We start from the raw sequence: 26,618 nt of genomic DNA on the forward strand, positions 1-26,618 counted from the left end.
AGTCTCTCTCAGCCCTATCTTGGAGAATCCAGGGAGGGAACTTGAAACCTTCTGCTCTTCCCAGAGTGGCTTCATCCCCTGAGGGGAATATCTTGCAGTGCTCACACTTCTAGTCTCCCATTCATATGCAACCAGGGCAGACCCTGCTTAGCTATGGGGACAAGTCATGCTTGCTACCACAAGACCAGCTTTCTTCTCCTGCTCCACTTGCTGCTGCCACTTGCCTTCTGCCCAACCACTCCTTGCACCCCTCGCTCAGTATCCAGTTTGTGCAACTGGGGTGGTGGTGGTTCCATGGTTTCTCTCCTTGCCAAACCACTGTGCGACTGGCTATGGAAAAGAAAATGGAAGGTGTACATGTATGTGTGCCTTCCATTTCACAGCAGGCTCACACTGCATGAAGAGTTCTATGGCTTCTCTCCCCAGTTGAGTTTCTCTCCAAGCGAGGAGAGAAGCCATAGAATACCCCACCCTGTGCTGCTGAGTGAGCTGGGTCCTGAGTGGTGGAGCAGTGGCAATGAGGAGCAGTGGGGCAGGAGGCAAACAGTGGAGGTGAGGGGAGCAGGGCAGGAGGCACGCCCTTTGGAAAGCTGTGGGAGATGAGAAGCTGATGGCAGGGCCCTGGCGTCCTCTGGGGGCATGGCCGCTTGTGTTCTTTGGACACCTTTCAACACTGGTAGCTATGCCCCATGTGCCTGTGTTCTCCCCCTGTATATTTTCCCCGGTTTTTTGGGGGGAGGGGCGGTGATGTGTACCTGGCCACACTATGTTCACCAGTCATTGGGTGCTGGTAAGGAAACTGGCCTTGCAATAAGGCTAGTTTCCATATCATTGCCACATGCAAATATTTTAGCTACAATAAACAGTAGGTTTTTTTGGTAGAAGCATCATTGCCATGGTGCTGAAATGAAATGAATCAGGTTTTATAACCTTTGGTCTCAGTGTTATTCATCACCCTAACTGCTATTCATCATCCTCTCCTGGGCCTCAATAATTTTTTTTAAACCAAATTTTTATTTTATTTTCAACCAATGCAGCGCATGTGTAAAACACTGCAACAATAGAAAAGAATAAATAACTAGAAAACCCCAAATATAAGCCAGCAATTGAGAGCCATCTGAGATTATGCACAAGTCCAGTGTTAAGAAGAGATTATTGATTGTTAAGCATGCAGGTCCAAATTGATGGGAGACAACTGAAAATAAAATTCAAGAAAAAGCATCATTCCAAAATTTGATTTGATTGCTGGTGAGCATCTAGATGCAAAATCTGCATTCAGGTTGGTTATGTAAGATCTTCGGAAAGGAGATCTCCTTTTCTTGGATCAGATCCTTTACTTGTAGGAAATTGAACTGATTGTATTTTAGTCTTTCTAAAGAATGTTCCTTATTCTGTTTAATACACAACAAAGGTATTTATAAAAACCAAAGTCAACTGCAGTGTTTTTAAATATGAAATTTAAATGCTTCTCATATATCACACAAATAGTAGTTTTAAGAAATTTTTATTTGTCTAACATGCTTGACAAAAAATTACAACAATCCAATTATGCCAAATGATTCCACACTTTTAAACTTTTGTAACCTCAAAAGCTTCTTAATGTTTCCTTTCAAAATCATTCTCACATAAAAATACACAATATCTTGAAAGTGCCTCAGGGGAAAAAAATATTCAGAGAATATTTCCTGATTGACATAACAATTTTGTAGAGGCAAAAAACCAAAAAATACACATTTTAACTATATACTCCACCTCCTTTTTTAAGTTTTTCAGAAGTGCTATGAATAAGTGTAAAAATTTAGAGTCCTAATCGTCTGAGGAAAGCAGATTTCCTCTTCTTATTTTTTTTTCTGGGGTTGTCTCTTCACAGATCAAGGAAATTTATCTTTTTAAAACAGCCACATCAGAACAAGTTCACAATATGACACTCCTCCACCTGATTATGTGTACGGGAACATGACTGCATGCAGAAGGGCTAATGTGAACTGGGTTGTACATATGAGGAGCTGACAGTCATTTCTGTGATCCGCTTCTTCCTGCAGCTGTGAGTAGGCATGACTGCCATTTTCCTGGCTCCTGCTAGCCTTTCTGTCATGCACCTGATCACACAGAGGAATTTGTGTGAACAGGCCTACAGTAATGACTTATTATTGACCACATGGGGTTTTCATGCAGTTATTAGGGTTTATTTTTCTTTTCTTTTAAAATTTCCCCTTGTTTCAGGGATGCTAACAAATTAATGAATGGTATTTTTAAACCTGGGATTGCTAGTTGATGAACAATGTGAAACAAACCTAGCTTTTCTGTTCAGTGTCCCACATTCCTGACATGGTGTGTGGGTGGGGGTGTGGGGTGGAATGTACAGGCAGGTACTGTAGTCAGAGTCTGTATTTATGCTTCCTGTGGAAGGTTCTGAAGCATATGAGTGCATGCATCTGCTTGCCAGCGCCAGAGAGTACAGACTTGCCTGGTGAGGTCTGTCTTGTTTGCACAAAGTATTTCACACATCTGGAGACCTCGTTCAATAGTTAGCCTATAACATTCAGACAGTATTCTTCCTTCCTTTGTTGCTACTTTAGAGTGGACTTCATTGACTAATTTGTCAAAATGCTGTGCCTAATAGGATGATGAGGGGAGTTTTTTTGTCTAAAGCTGCAAAAAACAGCAATAGTGCTAATGTGCTGATTAGATTTCAGCCAGCTATGAGTAGTTGTGTATTTCACTCCATTTTAGCATTATTGCAGGGATGGGTATTTTGATGGTTGAGTGAAGCTACACCTAATTTTACTTGTGCCTTTGAACACTGGCATAGAGGAAGATTATGCATCATGTTAAAACTAAATGAAAGTTAAAACTAAATGAGTTTTAAAACCAAAACTCAACAAAAGTATTTAGGGTTTTTTTTTTGGAGGGGGGCAGGCTTTTAATTCCTGAGCTCACTCTCTCTTTTTGACTTTTTATGCTTACAGCACTTTAGCAAGCTGTACCACATAACTTTTTACTTTTAATACCAGGTGCAACAAGATAAAACCTTTCCTCCACTGCTTTTAAAAGACTGGAAGGTTGTAGATTTGAAAAGAATGTGCTTCCTTTGCTGTACAATCCTAAGCATGTATACTCAGATTTAAGTTCCATTGTGTTCAATGGGATTTATTCACTAACAAGTGGGTACAGGATTGCAAACCGAACCTCTTAAAGACATGGGCTTATAGCTGTTATGACAGTTGAAAAGAACATAGCACAATTATTTCCTTCCCCATGTGATCATCCTGTGAAGTTGTCTTTAAATGAATAAATGCTAGTATTTAACACACACGTAAAAATTGTAAACATAATAAAGAATCATATTGCTAGAGGCAATGTCCTTTAATAACTTTAGTAAAACATTTGATATATGGTAAAATGTTACCATATATAAAATGTGCTGTCTCTATAAAATGCACAATGCACCCCCTTTTTCTGTAGTAAAGCATCAAAATGTTACTTTTCTTAAAGCACTTCTTGAAGACTATGATACCAAATGTCTTTCCTGTCTCTTCATTCTTGCCTCTATGGTTTGTCCAGAAAGAAAGAAAGAAAGAAAGAAAGAAAGAAAGAATTTTCATAATTTAACAGATGCTTAGTTGTCATGTTGGACAGAGCACAGAGCTTCTAAGTTTGTGCACAGGCTGCAGATTTGTGTCCTGTAATAATCATGTGCTCCTTGGGGTAGGCAAATCAATAATTATAGGTGGATTGAGTGGCTGGTAATTCACTGTACATACAGATGCATTCACATACGTCGTAGTTCCATCAGCCATAACGCCATATCCTTAAAAAACAAACAAGAAGATTTAGTTATTACCAATCTCTTTATAGTGCTTCAAATCTAAATTGCACTAGAGGGTTTTAGGGAAGTCAAGAATTCAAAAACTGTGATTGTTTGGGAGGGGCAGCAACACGACTCCTAACCTGTGCCCAAGCCCCTACCTTGGCGCTGCACCTCAGCAGGAAAAGTGCTCCAGTCCTCTTTGGAAGCCTGCTGCTTCTGGGAATCTTTTGTCACAGAATTCTAAAAGGGTTGGGTGGCAGTGAAGTACAACAATGTTCTGTATAGTGACATCATTCCATTACAGCCCATTAAAATACTTGTTGGCATTACCCTGTTCTGAAAAGAGCAAAGAGCCTCTGATATTAGGGATGTGCGAAACGTTTTTGATACAAAACATTTTGTACCCAAAATAGCCTGTTTCGGGTGTTTTGTAGACAAAACAAAACACCAATTTTCCAGATCCAAAAGTTTTGTATACAAAACAAAACGTCCCTGTTTCAGCTACAAAACATTTTGTTGTTTCGGACCTCCATTTTGTGGTGATCTCTGAGTCAGTCTCCATTTTGTGTTTGACATCTCTTTGAATTTCCCACCCTTCCAGCCTTCTGATCAGTGACCTAAATCATGGGCTGACCTGCTGACAATTCCCTCCTTGTTCCCCATTGGCTCTTTTGCTTCTTCCTACTCTTTACTGACCCCACATTGGCCAGAGGAAAGGTTGCTAACCTATGGGGTGCTGGGTTCTGCTGTTTCTGTGGTGTTCTGAGTGTAGATTCCCTGGTAGCATATGAGAGTGGATTCTTGTTTTTCACTGAAAATCTCATATGCTACCAGAGAATCTACAATGAACACCTCAGAAACAACAAAACCCAGTACCCCACAGGCTTGTGGGTGTGGGGGTGGTTGGCACCCTATGTGCACTACACAACCCCTTGCTCTGGGCAACCCCAGTGCCCCCCAAGTGGAATTATGGGACTGCTGAAAGCTCCATTATTCCCCATGGGAGAAATCTTAAAGACACGTAAACTTCAACAAATCACAAAAGATCAGCCCTTTGCCCAATTTCTTTGAAATAATTCTGGAAGTTTCCTTGCCCCCATTGGGCACTACCACCCACCACACTCTGTTCTGGGTCATCCCTTTCCCCTCGATTTGAAGTGAATCCCCATTATTCCCTATGGGAAAATTCTTAAAGATGTGTAAACTTTAAAAAAATTCACAAAAAAATAAGCCCTTTGCCTAATTCCTTTGAAATTTGGGTGGTAGCTTCCACCCATTGGACACTACCACCACCACCCACTCTTTTTGCCCTGGGACCCTTTTAAAAAATCCAAATCAATTCAGATTCGGATTCGGAAAATTTTGCTACAAAAGAAAACAAGGCTGATTCGGATTCAGAAAATTTGGGTACAAAACAAAACGGGGATGTTTCGATTCAGATACAAATCGAAACAAGAAAATTCCAAAATGCACACCCCTATCTGATATTCTCTTAAATGACACTATCCTAGCTGTGTTCACATGAGCATAAACAGTACTGCAGTTTTCTGTATTGCTCACATACATTTTAAGGGCAGTGGTATAAAATGCTGGTTTTCCTCCAGAAGGATCACATTCACTCATATCAAGTGGAAGTTGGGGTGGGGGTGCACAAACCTTTTGATGTAGAACTGGTTCACATCAAACCAGACTGGTTTGGCAGTTCGATCACAAACCAAGCCTGGTTTGATGTGAACGGTTCTACACTGAGGGGGAGTGGCTGGCAGTGGGGGGATGGCGAGAAAGGTTTTTAAAGGCTCTTTCCTGCTTGCCACTTCTCCCTGCTCCCCACCGCTCCCCCGCCCCCAGCTGAATTGCCAGCCAGATCACTCTTTAAACACAGGCTGCCAGCACATAGGCAGCACATAGGCACCACACAAATGGCCTCTGTGCATCCACAGAGGCTGGAACTGTGCCACTGCGTCATGTGTTTAATGAGCGATCCAGTTGACAATTTGGCTGGGGATGGCAGTAGAAAGCGGCAAGCCAGGTAAGAGCCTTAAACAATCTTCCTCACTGCTCCCCCACCCCTTTACTTGTAAAGTGGAATCCTCATCAGATTCTCCTTTGCAAGTATTGTTGCCCAAACTACTGAACCAGTTTGATTGAATGAACAGGGCTGGCCTGTCAGTTCAACCAAACCAGTTCAGCGTAATGAGGTTCAGTTCTAATTCAAAACAAACCACATTTTTAGATTTGTGCACACCCCTAGTGGAGGTATCACAAAGTTCTTCTTACTTCTACTTCCTACAGTAGAAGTTCTGTGTAGAGGAGTCCATTTACTGCTCCCAACACATCTGCTTTAGAAACCATTTTGAGTAACTAAATTTGATTGGAATTGGGTCCCTTGGTCATAATGCATGGTGGATTTCAATGTCACGTACAAAGGCTTGGAAGCCAAGATCCTGCTGTGGCCTTTCAGCTGTGAATGGGGGTATTCCTGCCAAATCACCACCATCAGAGGATGATGTCATCCTTGTATGTTAGGACCCAGTGCTCAATCCTAAATTGAATTGAATTATTGAGGTCAGTTCTGAACTGGAACTGGACTGCCTGGTTCAAGTCCAAAATGGATCCAGAGACACACACCACTAAATGGGAGGAGAGCCAGTCTTGTGGTAGCAAGCATGACTTGTCCCCATAGCTAGGCAGGATCTGCCCTGGTTGCATATGCATGGGATATGTGAACATTGTAAAATATTCCCCTTAGAGGATGGAGCTGCTCTGGGAAAAAACATCTAGGTTCCAAGTTCCCTCCCTGGTACCTCGAAGATAGGACTGAGAGAGATTCTTGCCTGCAACCTTGGAGAAGCTGCTGCCAATCTGTGTAGACAATTCTGAGCTAGATGGACTTATGGTCTGACTCAGTATATTGCAGCTTCCTATGTTTAATTAAGTGTCCAAACCATCAATCTGGGCTCCCCTGGCAACTTAGGAAAAGAAGAATTGGACCCTGCTGCTAACATGATCATTAGGCTACTATTACTTTTAAAAAGAAAAGTCCATACTACTATTTCTTCCTCATTACCTCCTCTCAGTGTGGACAGTGCAGCTGAGCTGTTAAAGGGCTTTAAGCACTTTGTTAAGCTGATTCTGCGAGTCTTGAGAGAATGCAATTCAAATAAATTACATAGGATATGTTCGCTTAGGCAAACAAAAGTATAGAGGAACTGCAGAACATGAAAACCTACTTGCAGAAATTGCATTATATATTTCCTATTTTGCTATAGTTGCCAAATATTGGAGTATAAATAGAATGAATCCATTTCTTCAGGGTTTTAGCCTCCTTCTCAAGATCTCAGTGGGAAACAATTCTTAGGATGTGGCATCAGAAGCAAGGGGGCAAATCATCTTTCACATGGCCCATCCCCAGAATTCTGCCTCATGTTAAAGTTTAGCATGTTTAACCATCATCTGGACTTGATTTTTTTTTACACATGAGCATGACTTTCTACTCCCAAGTAGTCTCGTTGGTTACAGTGGATGGCTCTCACCTTGTCCAGGCCACAGAGCATATAATTATTTAACATTTCACTTCAGGGGAGTGCAGCGGTGACCTCCACATCCCAAGCATGGCACCCTGTGTGACTGCACAGCTCACTGAGAATGTTAGCAAAGAAAAATGAGCATTTCAACAACTCAGTTCTCAGCATTTCAGCTGAAAGGACACTGTGATTGACACAAAGGCAATCACTACAGGTCTGGGAACTGGTCAAGTACATTCTACAGCCAGATTCACACAATAATCAAATCTTTCTTCTTCTTCCTCTTTGGTTCTTTGTCAGCTGTCCTTTGGCACATACTTCCTAGGTACATACAAAACCAATATCTTCTATCCATCCAAACCAAACACAGATGACAATGGTTTCCTTTGTGAATGTGGTTGCGACTCTGTGAATATGCCTGGCTTCTTGTTCTCATAGTGGCTACGCAGCTCAACCCCTTGCTCAGGAGAGCTTCTGCAGCTATACACTGGGAGAAAGGGGTACCCCCCATCACAATCCTCCAAAGGTCAGTTCAGATGAACACAGCCCTACACACTCAATAAAAGTCGGGCCATGATGAGAATGTGTCCACTCTGATGTCACTGATGGGTGTGCTGATGCTTTCTCAGTGCATCCTTTAATTACGTGAGAGAGGTGTTCATCTGAATTGCCTCTCTACATGAGCTCCAGAAGGCTTTTGGAGGGGCAATTCAGATGAGCACCACTCCACCTCAGCACCACTTGCCTCATCATTGACCTCTGCATGCCTAAATACCTTGATTTCACCCACACATATCCCTTCAAAGTCCTCCCACTTGCTCTTCCATTGACTATCTCAACCTTACCCAATGAAACTGCTTGCCCAACAACAGCATTTGGGCAACAGCATTACCCTTCAGCACTTTCTGAACTCATATCCTGGGGCCATCTTGGGTTTCAGAAGTCCTGCTCACCACCATTGCTCATGCCAGCTGCTTTTCCAGCATCTAACGGCCACTACCATTGCCCACCTTAGCTTGGCCAACACCACTCACTCTAGCTGGGCCTTGGCATGTCAGGGCCCCACACAACACAGATATCTCCTGGTTTTGCTTCCCCCTTTCTGAGTGAGTCAGGAGGAGGGTACAGTGTGAGGGACTGATGGTTTATCTGATTGTTGCACACACTGTCCCTGCATGAGAGCCAGCGTGGTACAGTGGCTAGAGTGCTGGACTAGGACCAGGGGGATACCCGAGTTCAAATCCCCATTCAGCCATGAAACTAGCTGGGTGACTCTGGGCCAGTCACTTCTCTCTCAGCCTAACCTACTTCACAGGGTTGCTGTGAGGAGAAACCTAAGTATGTAGTACACTGCTCTGGGCTCCTTGGAGGAAGAGTGGGATATTAAATGAATGAATGAATGAATGAATGAATGAATGAATGAATGTTCACATATGACATCTACTGGGCCAGTGATGGGTTGATTATGGTGTTTTAGACCAGGGATTCTCAATGTTGGGTCTTCAGATGTTATTGGCCTTAAACTCCCATAATCCCCAACCAAAGACCACTGGGGCTGGGGATTATGGGAGTTGAAGTCCAATACCATCTGGGGACCCAAAGTTGAGAATCCCTCTTTTAGAATCCCTTTTTCTGCCATTCCTGCCTGTTACATGACACATTATCTTGGTACCTTCACTGACTGGAAAGTGAGGTTCAGCAGACTGCTCAGTGCCACACATCCCACCTCTACATTTTCTTGCTCTTTCCACCTGGAACCAAACTCCATCCCCACTCCATCCCCTCTTCTGTTGGGCTGTATCTCTCAGAAGGTGAGAAAAAATCAGTACATCTCAATCAAAAAATCAGTAGTTGATTGGTTGTAGTTGCTACTGTTGTGATCCTTCTTTGTTCTTTAGCTGCTTTGATCTGGCTGCTAAAATCCCTGATTCTGCAAGATCAGATGCTTCTGAATGATTTACTCATTCTAAACACTAGTTCTGACATTCTGGAAGGGGCTGATTTCATCTGTTCAAACTTGGAAACTGAAAACTATTCAGTGCCTTGGACATCATCTTTCAATGACACTTGAGCTTGCAAGGAGAAACCAAACTGAATTGGCCTAACATGGGAATGGGAAAGAAACTACGCCAGCACAGAAACTACCAACGCCAAACCCGAGAACAAGGGATTCCAACGCCAAACCTGAGACCAAGTCCGTCAGCTCAGTTAGGGACTCCACTGGGCAGTGGGGCGATCAGTACACCAAGAGAAGTCCCAGTCTATCCCTGGTTCCCAAACTTAGGCACACACATTCAATATGGTCAGACACTTCCACGGGGATCCTGGTCAGGGAAAAGTTATTCTTATAGACCACAGCCACTCCACCTCCCCACCCACGTCCCCGCTCCTCAACAGAATACCCTGGAGGGAGAAGCTGGGACCAGACTGGGCCACCAGCCTCCCCCAACCAAGACTCTGTAATACATAACCGGTCTGCCCCTTCATCCAGAATCAAATCATGGATAGTTTCTGACTTATTCTGGACAGACCTGGCATTACAGAGGAGCAAGGTGAGAGTCTGTGGGAGGTTGGCACTGCTCCATAAGGTCAAAGGGCTGGCAGGGCAGCTGGAAGGGGAAACAGCTAAAAGATTTCTGACTTCCCTTCCCTTGTAACGACGTGCTGACTGGCCAACTTTACTTCCTCCTTTCCCCACCACCACTGAAATAGCCATCCTGCAGTCAGTGGACACCACCACCCCCGTCTCCCCATCCCCAGACAAACCAAGACACATCTGAAACACCCAGCATCAAAAAACAACAACAGAAGCAAAAAAAATATCACCAGGCCCTCACCCTTGTTGCCCCCCGAAGTGGCTCCCTGCAACATTCAAAATGACTTCTGCTTGTTGCGAGGCATTTTAGGACATTATGTGGTCTGGCTAAGTGAGGCAACAAATGGCTAAAGCACAGGTCACAGTGGCTAAGCAGCCATTTTGCTGCTGCTTTGCCACACTCATGGCTTGGGGCAAGGAGCTGAGGGTGAAAGTGGTACAAATAGTGGTGCTCACCAGTCTTAGAGCTGACTGTTTGCCCATTCCATGTGAGAGAGTGGGAGAAGTTGAGTGAGAGAAGCCAAGTCTCTGAGGAGAGGAGAGCTGGTCTTGTGGTAGCAAGCATGACTTGTCCCCATAGCTAAGCAGGGTCTGCCCTGGTTGCATATGAATGGGAGACTTGATGTGTGAGCACTGCAAGATATTCTCCTCAGGGGATGAAACCACTCTGGGAAGAGCAGAAGGTTTCAAGTTCCCTCCCTGGCTTCGGGCTGAGAGAGATTCCTGCCTGCAACCTTGGAGAAGCCACTGCCAATGATGCCAACAATACTGAGCTAGATAGACCAATGGTCTGACTCAGTATATAGCAGTTTCCTATGTTTCCTATGTAAGTCAGGGGAGGAAAGGAATATCTTCCTCCAGCATGTTATTCTCCTCAGGCTTTGGAGTCAGGGTGCAACAAAGCCATGGCCCAAGTCCCTATATCAAATGGTGCCTCTCTCCCAGAAAAGAAATAAACTGTTTATATAAAATTCAAATACTGTTGCAACAACAGCTCAAATATGAGCAATGCCAGAACTCTGATGCCTGCTAGCCAGGCAGAGCCAGTCTAGGAGTTGATGAGAAGTCCCTCTCCTTGGTATCATGCTTAGTGATCAGCCCTGCCTGTCAATCAAAAGGAGGTACTTGTCAGAAGTAAATACTGCCCCATACCACTCCTTCCCATTGTAGAATTCCCTATACTTTTCTACATAATATAGTTTCTTATTCATAGTTCCAGAAGAGCAATTTACAAGGACTAGGATCCAAAAAGTAATTTAGGCTTTAGGTCTCCTACATATCTACTGTACTACCTTTAGTTTCAAAGCCATTTTCTACAGGTTATGGAGGACAGATGTTCAAGAAACACAAGCCCAAAGCTCCTGTGGGCATGAAGATTTAGTCACATGATTCTTTAGATCCTGAAATATCTGCTTATTTGGCATCTCAACTAAGTGAAAGAGGCCTAAGAGGACACATCTGTGCTATTAATTTCTATTATGAATGTATTGTTCATTAATAAGTCATCCTAAAAAAACACACAACAGCCATACAACACATTCTTTTTTAAAAAAACCAATTGTGGCTTTAACTTGTTAGTTGTGCACCTCTACAACTCTGATCAATAATCTAACCAATTATCTGGCATATCCATTTTTATCATCTCTGCCTTTCAGGCAAAACTAAAAGTGATTGGTACCACCACATTCATGCAGGGATGGCTCCTGGTTTCAGGAGCGCTTGGCAAACTATTCTCCTACCTGGGTGGACCCTGAAAGAGTTGCTCTAACACCACTTCATGGAAGCAGAGGATCAAGGATCGGCAGTGGGCCCTGGGCCCTCAGCAGCTGCCTATAGATGGTTACCCCCAATGCCAGGTCTGTGCACATTTAAAGCAGGGATGGATGGATGGATGGAAGGTCTAATTTTGACCATAAAGGGTGCACATGGAAAAGGGGAGCTGAACTTCCCCACCTTATCTCACTACACAATAGCCTCAACCAGAAGTTATATGTAGAGAATACAGCCTCTGAAAATGAGGCGAAAGTTCCTTTTGGTGCTTCAATCCTGCTGGGCAGGCCTGTCATGCTTACAGCCTTCATCTGAAGAGGCGAAGGCTGTAAGTGTGATGGAGGATGCTTACGTGAGTGGGAGGCTCCTGTGCCCAATTCTTCTGCTCACAAAAGCACCCTCCACCACATTTACAGCCTTTGCCTATTCAGACAAAAGTTGTAAGTGTGACAAACCCGCCTGAAAGTAGAAAGTGACTGATGCGCTGGGTGGGACTTTTGCCCAATTTTCAGAGGCTGTAGTCAAGTACAGTCGCCACTTTTAATGACTGAATGAGGCTTCTGTCACTTAAGGAGTTTTTCTTCCTGGCTCACTTCCAGTATCAGAGCTTGGTTGAAGAAAGGAGTCCCACATCGAGGGGAAGGGAGGTAAGGTCAATGCAAGTATATATATCATTTAGCTTTCCTTACCGACACACATTTCATTGGGGGGAAAATAATTTACCACCCCCAGCTGCACACGAATGGACAGACACATGATCAAGACTGGTCCCTTGGCCTTGGATCAAACATGCAAAACATTGGATCAAACATGCAAAAGCAGCAAAAGACTGATTTTAATTCAGCACAGATATACTTGCAGGGGCATTCTTATGGACCATCACGTGTTAGGTTCATTACAGAGACAAACCTGTGGTTCAGGCTTTTTAAGTTGACGTGCCATCACTCAGAAAAGGAAAGCCACATACTTTAACAATGTGTGAACAATGTGGGCAAATGACTTGGTACTGTATATACCAAGAGCTAATCAAGCCCTAGGTGTGTGTCCTCTAATACACAATTATGATTCCCTTCTGGCAAAGCTGTTTGCTGCAAAAACCATAGGAAAACATCCAAATGGTGCTGATTTTATTTTTAGAAAATTGCCTGCTGCATTTTTAGAAACAGAAAGCACACACACACAAAAAGTGAACCAACTGGCTCTAGCAAAAGTTGCAAAAAGAAAAAAACTTTGGAGAAAATGTTGTAAAGCCTGAAATGTTTCATGCCTTCTGCAGTTTTTACACCACCTTTGCATATTTTCCTCTATTCCCCCTCCCCCCCCCCCATGAATTGGTATACCCTATCATGAGCACAAAAGTATAGTTTCAGGAACTAGCAATTTGCATACATAACTAGCAGACAATTGCCTATCATGATCAGATTGTCATGGCTTTTGTTCTAATCATACAAATCCCAGGCAGTTGAAGTGAACAGAATACAGTTTAAAAAACATCTTTTAAAAACCCTTGATCTTCTACAATACTGATAGGTCTTGAACTTGTTTACTTTGTGGGTTACTATTTGTAACAGGCAATATCTCCCATTCCCAAATTTGATGACAAATACAATATCAAAGATGGCCATTCCTTCTAGGAACAGACAATTTCCACATTGCAAACTAGTTGTTTTGACAATCATGAAGACTGGGGTGGGGGGCATTTCTTTTGTGAAATAAATTTGTAAGTTATTTTACACTGTTTTCGTGATTCTCAAAAGGTCAGCCTTGATGAAGGTTTGCATGCGATGTGAGTGTTCAATGTGGATGGCTGCAATCCTGAACACAAATATTAGGATGTAGGCTCCACTGAACACAATAGGATTTACTTGCAAGTAAATATGCAACAGATTCCACTGTAAATGTAATATATTAAAGTTATTAATACATATTAATTAGAACTCAATTACACAAACCAATAGGCTAGCTGACCTTCATGGATGTGTCCAAAAACATGGAGACGTGGTTGTATTCGTCTCTGTACTGTATTCAGCAGCTCAACACACCCCACTCTTTGCATTTTCTTAGGAACCCAATCTAGGAAACCTTTAAAATAAAGACATACAATATATAAGCAGAACAAAGATAGTATCTGTCTGTGAAAATATGTATCTTGAATATTTATTAAAAAGCCTAGGTGAATATCTCTTCTAATTTTAAAGAAAATATCTGGGAAATTATCTTTGAAATTCATTGGTCAATATGAAGCGAATAACATTTGAGATTAATGGAATAATCATCTATATTAAAAAATAGATTAGAGATAATCTTGCCAATAACAGTTGCTGAAAGGAAAGATCTGTGCTTGTATATACTGTGTGGAAGTGTTTTTAAACAACTAAGAATTAAATATTTTTTAACAAATGTAAGGGAAAACTCATTAGGCTCATTCATATGACCAAACCGGGGTGGACTGGAGGGAAAGCAAGTTCTTACCCCTTGATGACTAGGCTGGCATGGCAAATATCATTGGAATCAGGAGCTGCAAGCTCCACCCCACTGTGGATGGTCCTCCAAACCCATCCCTGCCTTCCCAGATTGCACCGTGCAGCCAACGGTCTGGAAATGCCTCCTAACGTGCCTCCTGATGGCAGTGGCTGCCTCTTGATTGGCCATGAAGGAGCAGGAAGCAGATGCTCTCCCACTGAGGCTGCTTGGATCTCATGGAACTGCAACTCCACCCTTCAGCTACCTGATAGGTGGAATCCAGGGAGAAGGCATTTAACCCTTTCCTGGCTTTCCCCAGGGCTCCCAAGGTCACATACTTTGGTCACATACTTTGCTCTGACCTCTGAGTCACCACTGATCACGGGGTGGGGATAGTAGCAAAGGGGGGCTGTGCGAGCAGTACACAGACAAGCCCACCAGCCCAATCACATCCCATACACATATGGAACTTGGGAGGGCATTGGCAAATTCAGCCTACACGGTACATCCTGGAAGCCGCCTTCACACATCTGAGCAAACCAAGTGACTGGCAGGTGAACAGGTCAGCACATGTCCCTTCCCACAGGGAACCCACTCATGGACAACCATGAGAAGAACCAAAGTTACAGGTGAGTATCCTGTTGTTCTTCGACATGGTTTCTGTCTTCTACACATATGGGCGTATAACAACCTAGCACCCAAGAACAGAAGCAAATATAATCTGCCAGAAGTTTTTATTTCAGAAACAAGTACATCAACTGAAACTGGATTGCAGGACACTCCTGCCAAACACAGCATCATTCCGTGCCCTGGTATCAATTGCATAATGATGAATTGCATAATATTATTCATCATTATGCTAATGAATGGGACAAAGCTCAAGTAGCTGCCTGACATATAGCGTCCAACAGGACCTCCTAATCTAAGGCCACAGAGGCCACCATGGACCTAACAGAGTGTGCCTTAACAGTAGCAGGCAACTGCTTATGGGCCAATTGATAACAAAGTTCAATAGTGGAAACTATCCATCTAGACATGGACTGGGCCGAAACATATAGACCTTTATGCAGCTCATCATATAGAACAAACAAGCAAGGAGATTTCCTCCATTCAGCAGACCTCTGAACAGAGAAGGATAACGCCCTTCGAACGTCCAAATGGTGTAACCATCTGTCCGCATCCGATGAAGGATTTGGAAAAAACACGGGCAAAGTGAGCAGGGACAAACGGAAAAATATGGACACCACTTTGGGCAGGAACTGGACATCTGGCCTGCGTATGACCTTGTCCTTATGGAACTGAAGGTATGGTTGGTCAACCCTCAGGGCCCTCAACTCACTGACCCTCTTGGCGGAGGTCACAGCCACCAAAAAGGCGACCTTCTAGGTCAGACATGAGGATCAACTGAAGCCAAGGGCTCAAATGGTGGCTGCAGCAGGCCAGCCAATACCACTGACAGGTCTCAAGTTGATGACATGACAGGATCGTCCAGGAACATACGAGTAAAACCTTTCAGAAAACATTTAACCACCTAATCTTTAAAGCATGAAGCCCGGTCAGAAGGGAACGTGCCACAATGGCAACCAAAGGGATGAAAGCAGATTCCTTAAGAGACAACAGATAATTACATATATCTTGAACGGATGGATTAAACACATCAAAGTTATGCAGTACAGAGAAAGAATAGAAACGAGTCCACTTGTGATCATAGGATTTCCACGTGGACTGCTTTCTGGCAGCAACCAGAACTTCCCTAGGTCTCAATGGGAAGTTGGCAGGACCTTCCATGCCGTCAGACGGAGGGACCGAACTTCTGGGTGAAGCACCCATGTCTTCACCTGTGACAGCAGGTCCGGCAGGGCAGTCAAGTGTTTCCAATCCACCGCCAAGTGCCTCAGGACTGGAAACCAAAGCCTCCTGGGCCACCATGGGGCTATCGGGATTGCCCTGGCCCACTGCACCCTCAGTTTGCTCAGGACCCTTGGAATGAGGGGAAACAGGGGAAACACATATAGAAGGGGGCCTGTCCAGGATAGGACGAAGGGATCACTCAGAGAGCCCTCACCCTCCCCTCGCCTGGAGCAATCGAGGGCATATTGCGCATTGCCTCGGGAAGCAAATAGGTCCAGCGATGGGACTCCCCATTTCACAGATATGTCCCTGAGAACACCTTGGTGTAAAGCCCCCTCATGGGAGACCACCATCAATCTGCTCAGAGTGTCCGCTTGGACATTCAGCACATCCTGTATATGAACTATCTGAGGTGATACCACATGTGCCACACATGTGCCACCAATGCCAAAGGTCCAGAGCCAGAAACAGAAGGCTCCTTGAGGACGTGCTGCCCTGTTGATTGACATAGGCTTTTGCTGTTGTATTGTCTGTTTGTATTATCACTGAATGACTACCAATCAGGGGCAGGAAGCCTTTGAGAGCATTGAAAATGGCCAACAGCTCCAGATAATTGATGTGCTGAGTCCAATCTTTGGGGGACCAATGTCCACTCAGATGAAGCCCTTCCAGGTGTGCCCCCCAACCAAGCTCTGATGTGTCCATCGTGACAACCCATTGGGCTTGAGGGGCCTGAAAGGGAGTAGCAATACTCAAGTGCCAAAACTCTATCCACCACTCCGCTGTCGCCTGTACCCATCGAGGGGGCGTGTGTTCTAGATGGCCCAGATCCTGAAGGGGATCGAACACGTCTAAAAACCACCTCTGAATGACGTGCATTCGAATACGTGCTTGAGGTAGCACATACGTACTCGCTGCCATGTGACCCAGCAGGCACTGTATGGAGCACATAGTCTGTGGGCCACTGGCTAGGAAAGCGGCTGCCAGTCTCTGGAGAGTAACTATATGGCCCATCGGAAGGAAGACCTTTTCCAAGGTCGTGTCGAATATCAGTACAATGAACTGAATTCGACAGGTCGGTTCCAACTGAGATTTTTAAAAGTTTATTTGGGAACCCAGTTCCTGCAGGGTATCTATCATGATCTCAACGGAGTCCAAGACTGCACGCCTGGTGCTCACCAAGATGACCTAATTGTCTAGAAATGGTAGCGCCTGAAAACCTTGCTGCTGCAGAAACGGCACCACCACGGCCAGACATTTCGTAAAGACCCTCGGTGTGGTGGTGAGGCTAAATTTAGGTCACTGCTCTTCTGCAAAAGGATGCAATTGAGCCAGTTGCCAATCCTGACAGCCCCAGGATCTATTCCCAGTACTTTCTTTTGCCAAAGCCAAACGGCAGTCAGTGCCCTATACTAGACCTCAGGGCCCTGAATAAACATTTGCTCTACAAAAGGTTCCGAATGCTGTCAATAACGATCATTATGACCATCCTGGAAAAGAAAATATGGATGGTTTCCCTGGATTTAAAAGATGCATACTATCATGTTTCAATACGCCCTCAGCATTGACACTTCCTGCTGTTTCAGATCGGGGGGATCCCCTATCAATTCAAGGTCTTGCCAACGGTCTTGCCCGTTTCAACTACCCTTAATGGTTTGGGCCCGGGATACCTGAGGGACCGCCTGCTCCCAAGGGTTGCTGCCTGCTTGACAAGGTCATCTGAGGGGGCTCTGCTCTGGGTGCCGACTATGAGGGAGGCTAGGTTGTCATGCACTCGGGACAGGGCCTTCTCTGTTGCTGCCACCAAACTCTGGAATGCTCTCCTGGTGGGTATCCGCTCTCAGTCTACATCACAGTTTTTAGAAAGCATGTCAAATCATGGCTTTTTACCCAGGCTTTTATATGATTGTCTCCACTGCTGCTGCTTGTATTTTGTACTGTTTTTATGCTTGTGTTTTAATTTTTTATTATTATGTAATCAGATTTGTTTATATTTTTTTTAGCTCAATATTTTAATGTGTTTTTTTTATAATCTTGTTTTTATATTTTATTGTGAGCTGCCTTGGGATTTTCTTAATGAACGGCAGGATATAAATTTAACAATAAATAAATAAATAACTCTGGGGTGCAAAGGGTCACCACAATTCTGGACATGGGCCGTGTCCTGCAAAACTCCAGGGCATAGCCCAAATGTATAATTGTGAGGACCCACTGGTCCGTAGTCACTTTGTCCCAGCTCTCCAAGAATGGGGTCAGGCGAGTCCTGAAGCGCCCCAAGTCATTGCTTCTTCTGGGAGATATTTGGGCGCTGTTTCTGAAAGGCCGGCTTACTGGGATGGCCACCCAACTTGTATCTTGGTTGGAATTTGTTGCCATGAAAGGACTGTTCTGAAGGTGACTATTGCTGGGAAGAGGCCCTCTGTGTCTGGTAAGGAGACCCACCAGGCAGTTTTCTGCGGTTTGGTAATCGGTGAAGCATATGACATAGAATGTGCTGTGCTCCTCTACTTCTGAACTTTCTGGAGCATGTCATCAGTCTGTTATGAAAAGAGACTAGGGCCCACAAAAGGCAGGTCCTTGAACCTAGCACGGGCCTTATAGTTAAGTCCAGACGAGTGCAGCCAAGCATATCATCTGAGTGCCACAGATGTGGCCATCACCTTGGCTGCACATTCCACCGAATGTCAGGCCGAATAAAGTTCCTGTTTTGCCATGTGGAAAAACGCTTTTTCAAGATCCCTCTTGTCCTGTGGGAGGAGATCCAGGAAAGGACCCACTTTCTCCCACAAAAAGTGGTCATATCGGGCATTACAAGCCTGATAATTAGCCACCTTCAAGTGGAGGGCCAAGGCCTAATACAGCCTCCTCCCGCAGGAATCCAATTTTCTGCCTTCTTTGTCACTCAGTGCAGACTGGCTGTGACCCCTGGTCCTTTGCAAGGAAGCCTCCACAATGATCGAATTTGGGGTGGGATGACCACTGGAACCGAAGGGGGTGGTTCACGATGCTCATTACGATCCCTTGGGGAGCGCTGCAGTAAGCAGGAACACGGCGTGAGGGGGGTTCACGCCAACCCCTCATCATTACTGATTTCCCATACATAGGACCTTTTGAGTAAGTGGACCCATAACGGGGTCAAGCATAGTCCGAGTAGTCAGACCGATAGTACACTTGGTATCGATCGCACAACCCGGGTCCCAGCACCACACGCTGTAAGAGGGCTGTAAGTATCCACCAAGGGTGAGCGATATTCTGGTGTCCGGTATCAATCTTGATACAATTGATCAGTACGGTCCCAGGACCAATCCCGTCTGTAAGTCGAGAAGCATTCTTCCGAGTCCTAATGGGTACCACGGTCCCTAAGAGGGATACCCTCTTGGTTCCTTCGAGGGGGCAACTGGCGTCTAGGCAGCCACGATGCATCTTCTGCTGGCTTGGCTGGAGAATAAACTTCCTCCTCCAATGAAGCACACCCCAGTTCATCCGATGCCACCAAACATTCTCTACTCGATCTAGCCTGATTGTGGGCTAAGTCCACCGACTCCGCAGACATGGGTGAGCTAGGTCTTGTCGACACCGACGACTTCTGCGCTGGACGATTCAAGGCCACTTTAGTCTTTTTGGCCACAGGGGCCTCTGATGTAGGAACTTCCTCTGATTTCTTCTTCTTGGGTATAGGAGGGAGGTGTTGATCTGCTGGCAAATGACGATGCAGTTTCTTCCTTTTTATCTTCAGTACCAACCCTGAGGTATTCGGAGAGATCTTCGGTACCACAGGCACTTGAAGCCATTGAAGGCTGAGTAGCAGAGGATGCCAAGACTGGTACCGGGGTCGGGCTTTTGGTCTCTACAGGAGTGGATACCACGTGTTCTGATTGTACCGATGAAGCCATTTTTACAGACCACTTCAACAATAGGGCTTCCAAGGAACGGAGGGCCAGATCCCACAGGGCTACGTGCAGGCGAGAAGCCCTATTTTTGAGAGTCTGCTTTGTGAACTTCTGGCAGTGAAGACAGGTCTCGACAATGTGGGATTCCCCCAAGGGATACTTGGTATAAGTATCGGGGGAAGGGATCTTAAATCTGCAGCGGATACATTTTTTAAAGTTCATGGTGCCGGAAGCTGGCCGGCCACCACGCTCCATCGCAGCTGGGGTTGAGCAACAAGGAAGGGAAAAACCCGCAAGAAACAAAACGCCAAATAAAAAATGCTACTACACGAAAGAATTAAAGAAACAAAGAAAGAAAAACTAAGAAACTAAAGAAGCGGGGAGGAAAAACAACAAGGGCTGAGCCACAGACTCCACAATGTTCACTGAAGCGTGGATGAAGAAAGTCTGAGGGGATAAGGAGTGGCAGGCGGGGTTCCCACCCAAAGCAGGAGAAGTGAGCTTGTTAGGTTCCGATGAGGTCTCTGTGCAGGCGCATAGTCCATTTGTGTAGAAGACAGAGACCACACTGAAGAAACTGTAGTTAGTCTTCATCTTCAGAATGACAGTGGTAAGTCAACAGCACATGTGCAAATCATTCCTTAAGAAGAATAAATCTTTTGATTTAATCTGAATCACTAAAGATTTATACTTTAATTTATAAAACAATGTATGGTATGATATAGTAAGGCTTTGGCAGCTGCCAGTAAAGGTTAAGGGGGAAAGTCACTTTCCATCATGTACACACTGTGTGTGTGTGTGTGTGCGCGCGCACACACACACACACACACACACACACATTTCCCCCCTCCCCGGTGTTCTAGTGCTCTAATAGCAGTGCACTAGAACAGGAAGGTCCAGCTACTGCAAAATCCACAGCAGGTTTCATGCTCTGTAGTGGGGTAATGTGGGGGATTGGGGAGATTTTATGTCCAGAACACAGAAAAAGCAGAGTTTGGGGAGGTCTTGCAGTGGAGGGGCCAGGAAGCCTTTGTTCCATTCCAGTATTAACATTCTGTAATCTGCCTCTTTTAATATTGTTAACCACTTTGGGTGCCTTTGTCAAGGCAGAAAGGCGGTATACAATGTTGTAAATAAATAATAATAATATCAGGAAGCTTCCTACTCCCCTGTCCCCAGTAAGAGTGCAATAGGTGGTTTGGTGTTAGTGCTCCATTAGAGTAGCTGGAGCTTCCTATTGATCAAGCGTGCAATTATTGGTGCACAAGAACACTGGGAAAAGACATTTTTAAAAAGCATATGTGCACACAGATGTACTCCCTCATTCTCTTCACGACTACAGGTGCCAATCAGAAGTAGGAGGCAGGGCCCCACCTCCTCTAAAACCGTATTGGCCAGAAATAAGAGAGGGGTGGGCTGTGCCTGAACACCTAGCCCAGCCACCCACCAGGAAAGGAGGAGGGAGTTTTTGGGCCTAGTAAATGATATGCTGCTGACCCTGAGCATCTACCAGCCCACCAGTCAGTCATAAGGAGGAAGGGGTCCAGGCCTGGTGTATGTTATAGAGACCTGGCCATAAGGCAGAAATCTCCAGTAATGCATGTGCATTTTCCAATGTATATTTAGCAGACATATTTAAATTGATGATTTTCCTGGGACAAGGAATCACTTGTAATTATCAATAAACAATAGTGACAATCCTGGGTGAAAAGGATAGGGATTTGAGAATGAGCTTTAAATGACTGTATACTTGAGCAAAAGGATTTGTAGGCAAGGTGTCCAGATTACTAGCAGTGTAGAGGTTAATTTTGAAGTGCAGAAGCTCATCATGACAGTCTCATTGCTACAGTCCTTACTAAGACTATACAACAAGAAGAATTCTGTGCATGGACAAAAATTCTGTCCCCACTCTTTATACTCATAGGCAGATATGCCGAGAGTTGGTCAGCCAGTAAGCTTTGTGAATGAGCAGAGGTTTGAATGAGGCATTGAGAGTGAACAGAGAGAAAGTTTTATCCCTCTCTCACAGTGCTAGAACCAAGGGTCATACCATGAAACTGAAGGCCAGGAAATTTAGGATCAACAAAAGGAAGTACTTTTTCACACAGAACATAATGGAATTCTATAGAATTCTCTGCCACAGAATGTGGTGATGGCCACTAACTTAGATGGCTTTAAAAGGGGCTGAGACAAATTCATGGAGGACAGTCTATCAGTGGCTACTATTCTGTTGGCTATAGGCCACTTCCAGCCTCAGAGGCATGATGCTGCTAAATACCAGTTGCAGGGGAGCAACAGCAAGAGAGAGGGCACGCCTTCACCTCTTCTTGTGGGCTTTTCAGAGGTATCTGGTGAGCTACTGTGTGAAACAGGTTGCTGCACTAGATAGTCCTTGGGCCTGACCCAGCAGGGCATTCTTATGTACATAGGTCTACCTACTCTTATTTTGACACTAACCACTATGCCATGCTATCATTTTACTATAAGGAACTGAAAATCCAAAATTCTTCTCTCTCGATGTTTAAGATATATGATATAGTCCACACATAGAAAACCAATGCTTATTAATTTAACATGTTACAATAGCCTTGTCATATAGCCTTGTCATATTTTAAATGTGACAACTTAGTTGTAGAGTGGTACTGATATAGGCACATCACCCGGCTTCAAGGCTCACAGTTCCTAGTGTTGCTACAGATTCAAATCAACCCCTAAACATGCTATACTTGGCTACAGTTGTAGATACATAATCTACCCCCAGAGGGAATAAGTACAAATTTTTTTTTAAAAAAAATTTTTTTAAAAAAATTGTGAACACCCCCCCCCGAACGGCCAGGGGGGGTTGACTCAACATTGAGGCATTGAACCAAACTGGTTTGACTTTGAACTAGTTCGGATTCAAACCTGTTTGCACATCTGTAAATGCACAGGATGGAAAGCTTGCAATTCTAGAATTTTTTTCTTCTTTAGTCTCTTCACAGACATCCCACTGAATCCCTGTCCCTTCCCCAGCTAACCTTGTTGCTGCTTGGACTGGACTCTCAGCAATAAATTTTCAGGAATTTTAGCAGTTGGTGGCAATCACTGGGTGCTGTCACTGTAGCCAAGACAGAAGAAGCAGCTGCCTCCCTCAATAAAAAATGCTGCCACCGCTGCCATCTTTTTTGCTTGCTTCCTTGTGCTGGAAGATACTGTTGTGCGTTTGGAAGGCAGGCACAGCCTCGGACTGCAGTGCAATCTGAAGTTAAGGAGCTGCAGCACGCCTCCATCTATCTCTCTATATAATACACTAAGGACATACATCATCATCATCATCATCATCATTATTATTACAGTTATATCCCGCTCTTCCTCCAAGGAGCCCAGAGCGGTGCACTACATACCTGAGTTTCTCTTTCACAACAACCCTGTGAAGTAGGTTAGCCTGAGAGAGAAGTGACTGGCCCAGAGTCACCCAGCTAGTTTTATGGCTGAATAGGAATTTGAACTCGGGTCTCCCCGGTCCTAGTCCAGCACTCTAACCACTACACTACGCTGGCTCACATACATGGCAAGCCCCGCCCACACAGTGCTTTACCAATTGGAGGTAACAGAACAGAAGCAATGTGGTGATTGGGCAGGGGAGATTCCATATGCAGACAGGGAGGAAGAGCCTGTGATGGTTAAGGTCAGTTTGAATGCAACTGTTACTGGTCAGAAGATATGCTTGATTGTAGAGGAGAGAAGAAACTCTCTCTATAAAAGGATATCAGGCAGGGGTCTGCAAAGAGAGGCGCCGTGAGGGAGGAAAGAGCCCCTTCAGGAGAAGGAGGCTGACACTATGCAAATTAGATGAAGAAACAAGATGAACAAGATCTATTAACTCAGGAAGAGAGAGGGGGGAAGGGAAGAAAGACAGAAAGGAAGAGCAAGCAGAGGAGAGAGAAAGAGAGAAAATGAAGAGAGGGGAAGACAGAAAGAAGGAAGGGCAGGGGACAGGTCCAGGCCTGTCAGCAACCTGAAGGGAATGAGTGGCCATGGCAGTGGTGGCAAAGAAGGGCCCGGTCAACCGCTGCTGCTTCTGCTGGGGGCTGCGGAGGGTGGCAGGCAGATGAGGGACGGGCCCGGACCTGAAATGTTAAGGGGCCCGGACCTGAGGGGAATGAGTGGCTATGACAGTGGTGGTGGATGACCAGGCCCTTCCTCGCAGCCTCTGCTCCTAGAGGGAGGAGCTGGGGAGGGGCTCAGATGAGGGTGGGGAGGTCTCTGGGGTAAAGGGGGCTGCAGCTTGGCCAATCGGCATCAGCAACACTGAAACCATGACCAAGAGGGGTGAGGGGGATGAAGCAATGGGATGGAGGAGGAGGAGCAGGAACATGGCTCAGGTGAAGGTGGGTGAGAGGGCTGTGGCGGGGTATGTGTGTGAGGGGTACACAGTACTAATTAATGTGCAGATGCTCTGTGTGGGTTAAGCTAGTTTAACCTGAAATGCATAGTATAACTGAAAACCTGCACCACACCACATGCTCATCTTCATCAAGCCTCACTAAATTGTCTCAAGGGGTTGTAGAATCCTGCTCTTGAGATCCAGGCCAGCTTGGCTATGTCCCTGCAGATTGTCCTCTGAAAATTGCTACACTTTTAAACAACCAGCAGCTTTTAACAAATATTAACATACTAGCTTAACCCATGCAGAGCATCTGCACGCAAGTACTTGATTGGTCCCCTCACCCCACCATCACAGCCCCTTCAAGTCAGAGATCTCTCCACCCTCACCTGAGCCATGCTCCTGTTCCTTCTCCATCCTGTTGCTTCCATCCCACTCTCCCCCTCACCCCTCTTGATCGTGGCTGTAGCATTGCTGGCGCCGATTGGCCAAGCTGCAATACCCTAACCCCAGAGACCTCACCCGAGCTCCTGCTCCTCCACACAGGAGCAGCAGTAGCGACAGCGGTTGACTGGGCCCTTCTTTGCTGCTATCTCTGCCAGGGCTGTGTCTAGTGAGGTGCAGGGCTGAGGGCGAACTAGAATGTGCGGGGGGCCCTTAACATTTCAAATAAATAAATAAATGAATAAATAATATACATTTTATATAAAACCAAGACACAAATATACACAATTTAACACATTTGCATTCCAAATTTGAAGTCCAAAATTCAAGTTGGAAAGCACATACCATCATCCATCTAAATTATTCACAGAATGCCCACTGGTCCTCCACTTCAAAGGAAGAAAATAATCAATCTGTTTCTGAAACAATATTTTTTATCCAGATCAGTGTACATGGTTACTTATGTTTATCTTCACATGAGCCGAGGGTGGGCAAGCCTGCTGAGCAGTGTTCCCTTAATTTTTTTCAGCAGTGAGCAGAATGATACTGGGCAGCAGTATCAAGGCAGTGTGTGCACATGTGCATTATTATGTGGCACTATAGATACAACACACAGAGTCCCGCTAGGAACACTCCTTTCCATCCCCTCCCCACCCCACACATCTCCCTCTACACACACACACACACACACACACACACACACACACAGACACTCCCTCTAGCTCAGAGGTGCACAACTCAAATGCCCTGGTGGCCAAAACCGACCGTGGCTTGGCTCCTGGGGGAACGAGGTCAATTTTTAGGGCGCTGATTATTAAAGTAACACTTAATATTAAATACAATAAATACATTAAAGTGAAATTAATTGAAATGAATTTGATTAAAACTTAACTTTTGAAGGTCTGGCAGGCCAATGTTAATTTAATTTAAATTAAAATATATTGAAATAAAATTCATTCTAATAAAATACATAAATATATACAATCTGTACAAAATATATTGCTCTTCTTTTCCACCTCTGTCAAATCATCCCACAATATGGAGCACTTGCAAGGAAAAAAATAAGTGAAATTTTTCTCTTAATTTTTGATTTCAAAAAATTACACTTCAACCCTTCACTACACAGGTTTTTACGAGAGGGCAGGCTCGGACTGGCTCACCGAGCAGCAAGGCATTTTCCTGGTGCACCCTCGCCTGGTGCACCCTCCTGCGCTCGCTGGGCTCTCCCCGTGCCAGCTGCCCGGCTCCCCTTTCCCCCTCTCCCTGTCCGGAGAGCCCCACCTCCTCTCCTTCCGATTGGTCGTGAGAAGTAGGCTCAGACTGCCCTTAGGGCAACAGGGCATATTCCCGGTGTGCCCCACCTGCCCCACCTCACCTGCTGCACCCCACCCCACCTGGTGTGCCCCCCCACCCCTGCACCCCAACTACCACCCTTAATTACCCATTCTGCTTAAAACCTGCCCCCTCCCCACATATATTCCACCACCCTCTCAGTGCCCCCAGTCCGGCCCTGCGAGAGGGAGAGATAGAGGAGAAATGATGGGGCAGGCTTGGCTTGACGAGAGAGTGTGGGGGGATGATGCAGGCTTTTATGAGGGAGAGGGGAGGAAAAAAGGAGGAAAAGGATGGTGTAGACTTGATGAGGGGGCAGGAAAGGACTGTGGGGTGGAGTCTGGGGTCCTCTGGTGGAGCCTGGTGGAGTCTGGGGTCCAAGTGCAGTCAACTAGTTTCAGCCACAAACGTTCTCCTTGCAAATACCACCTTGCAAATACCACCTGTGCGAAATCTGCCTGGCCAAATCCAGCAGTAACTACTGCTGCATGTGCTATCTGTTCTCTCGAGTGTCCAGTGGTCTCAGTCTCATGCCCCCCACCCCGACTCAGCCAGCAGAGGGCACACTGCT

General features: G+C 45.2%; 1 protein-coding gene across 14 annotated transcripts in view; it reads right to left on the reverse strand.

Moving 5' to 3' along the window:
- Positions 1-1,488: 1,488 nt before the first annotated feature.
- The window catches only part of MPPED1 (metallophosphoesterase domain containing 1), a 191,577-nt gene continuing 166,447 nt past the window's right edge, over positions 1,489-26,618 (reverse strand). For 13 of the 14 annotated variants that reach the window (XM_053257921.1, XM_053257919.1, XM_053257928.1 and 10 more), the window contains 2 exons: positions 13,670-13,783; positions 1,489-3,811 (listed from right to left, as the gene is read on the reverse strand). In XM_053257921.1, the coding sequence (XP_053113896.1) occupies positions 3,693-3,811; positions 13,670-13,783 (233 nt within the window). In that variant the 3' untranslated portion in view covers positions 1,489-3,692. The remainder of the gene's footprint in view (positions 3,812-13,669; positions 13,784-26,618) is intronic. The other variant, XM_053257927.1, reaches the window with a different exon arrangement.

The sequence above is a fragment of the Hemicordylus capensis genome, chromosome 5 (assembly GCF_027244095.1).
Source record: "Hemicordylus capensis ecotype Gifberg chromosome 5, rHemCap1.1.pri, whole genome shotgun sequence".
NCBI lineage: Eukaryota > Metazoa > Chordata > Lepidosauria > Squamata > Cordylidae > Hemicordylus > Hemicordylus capensis.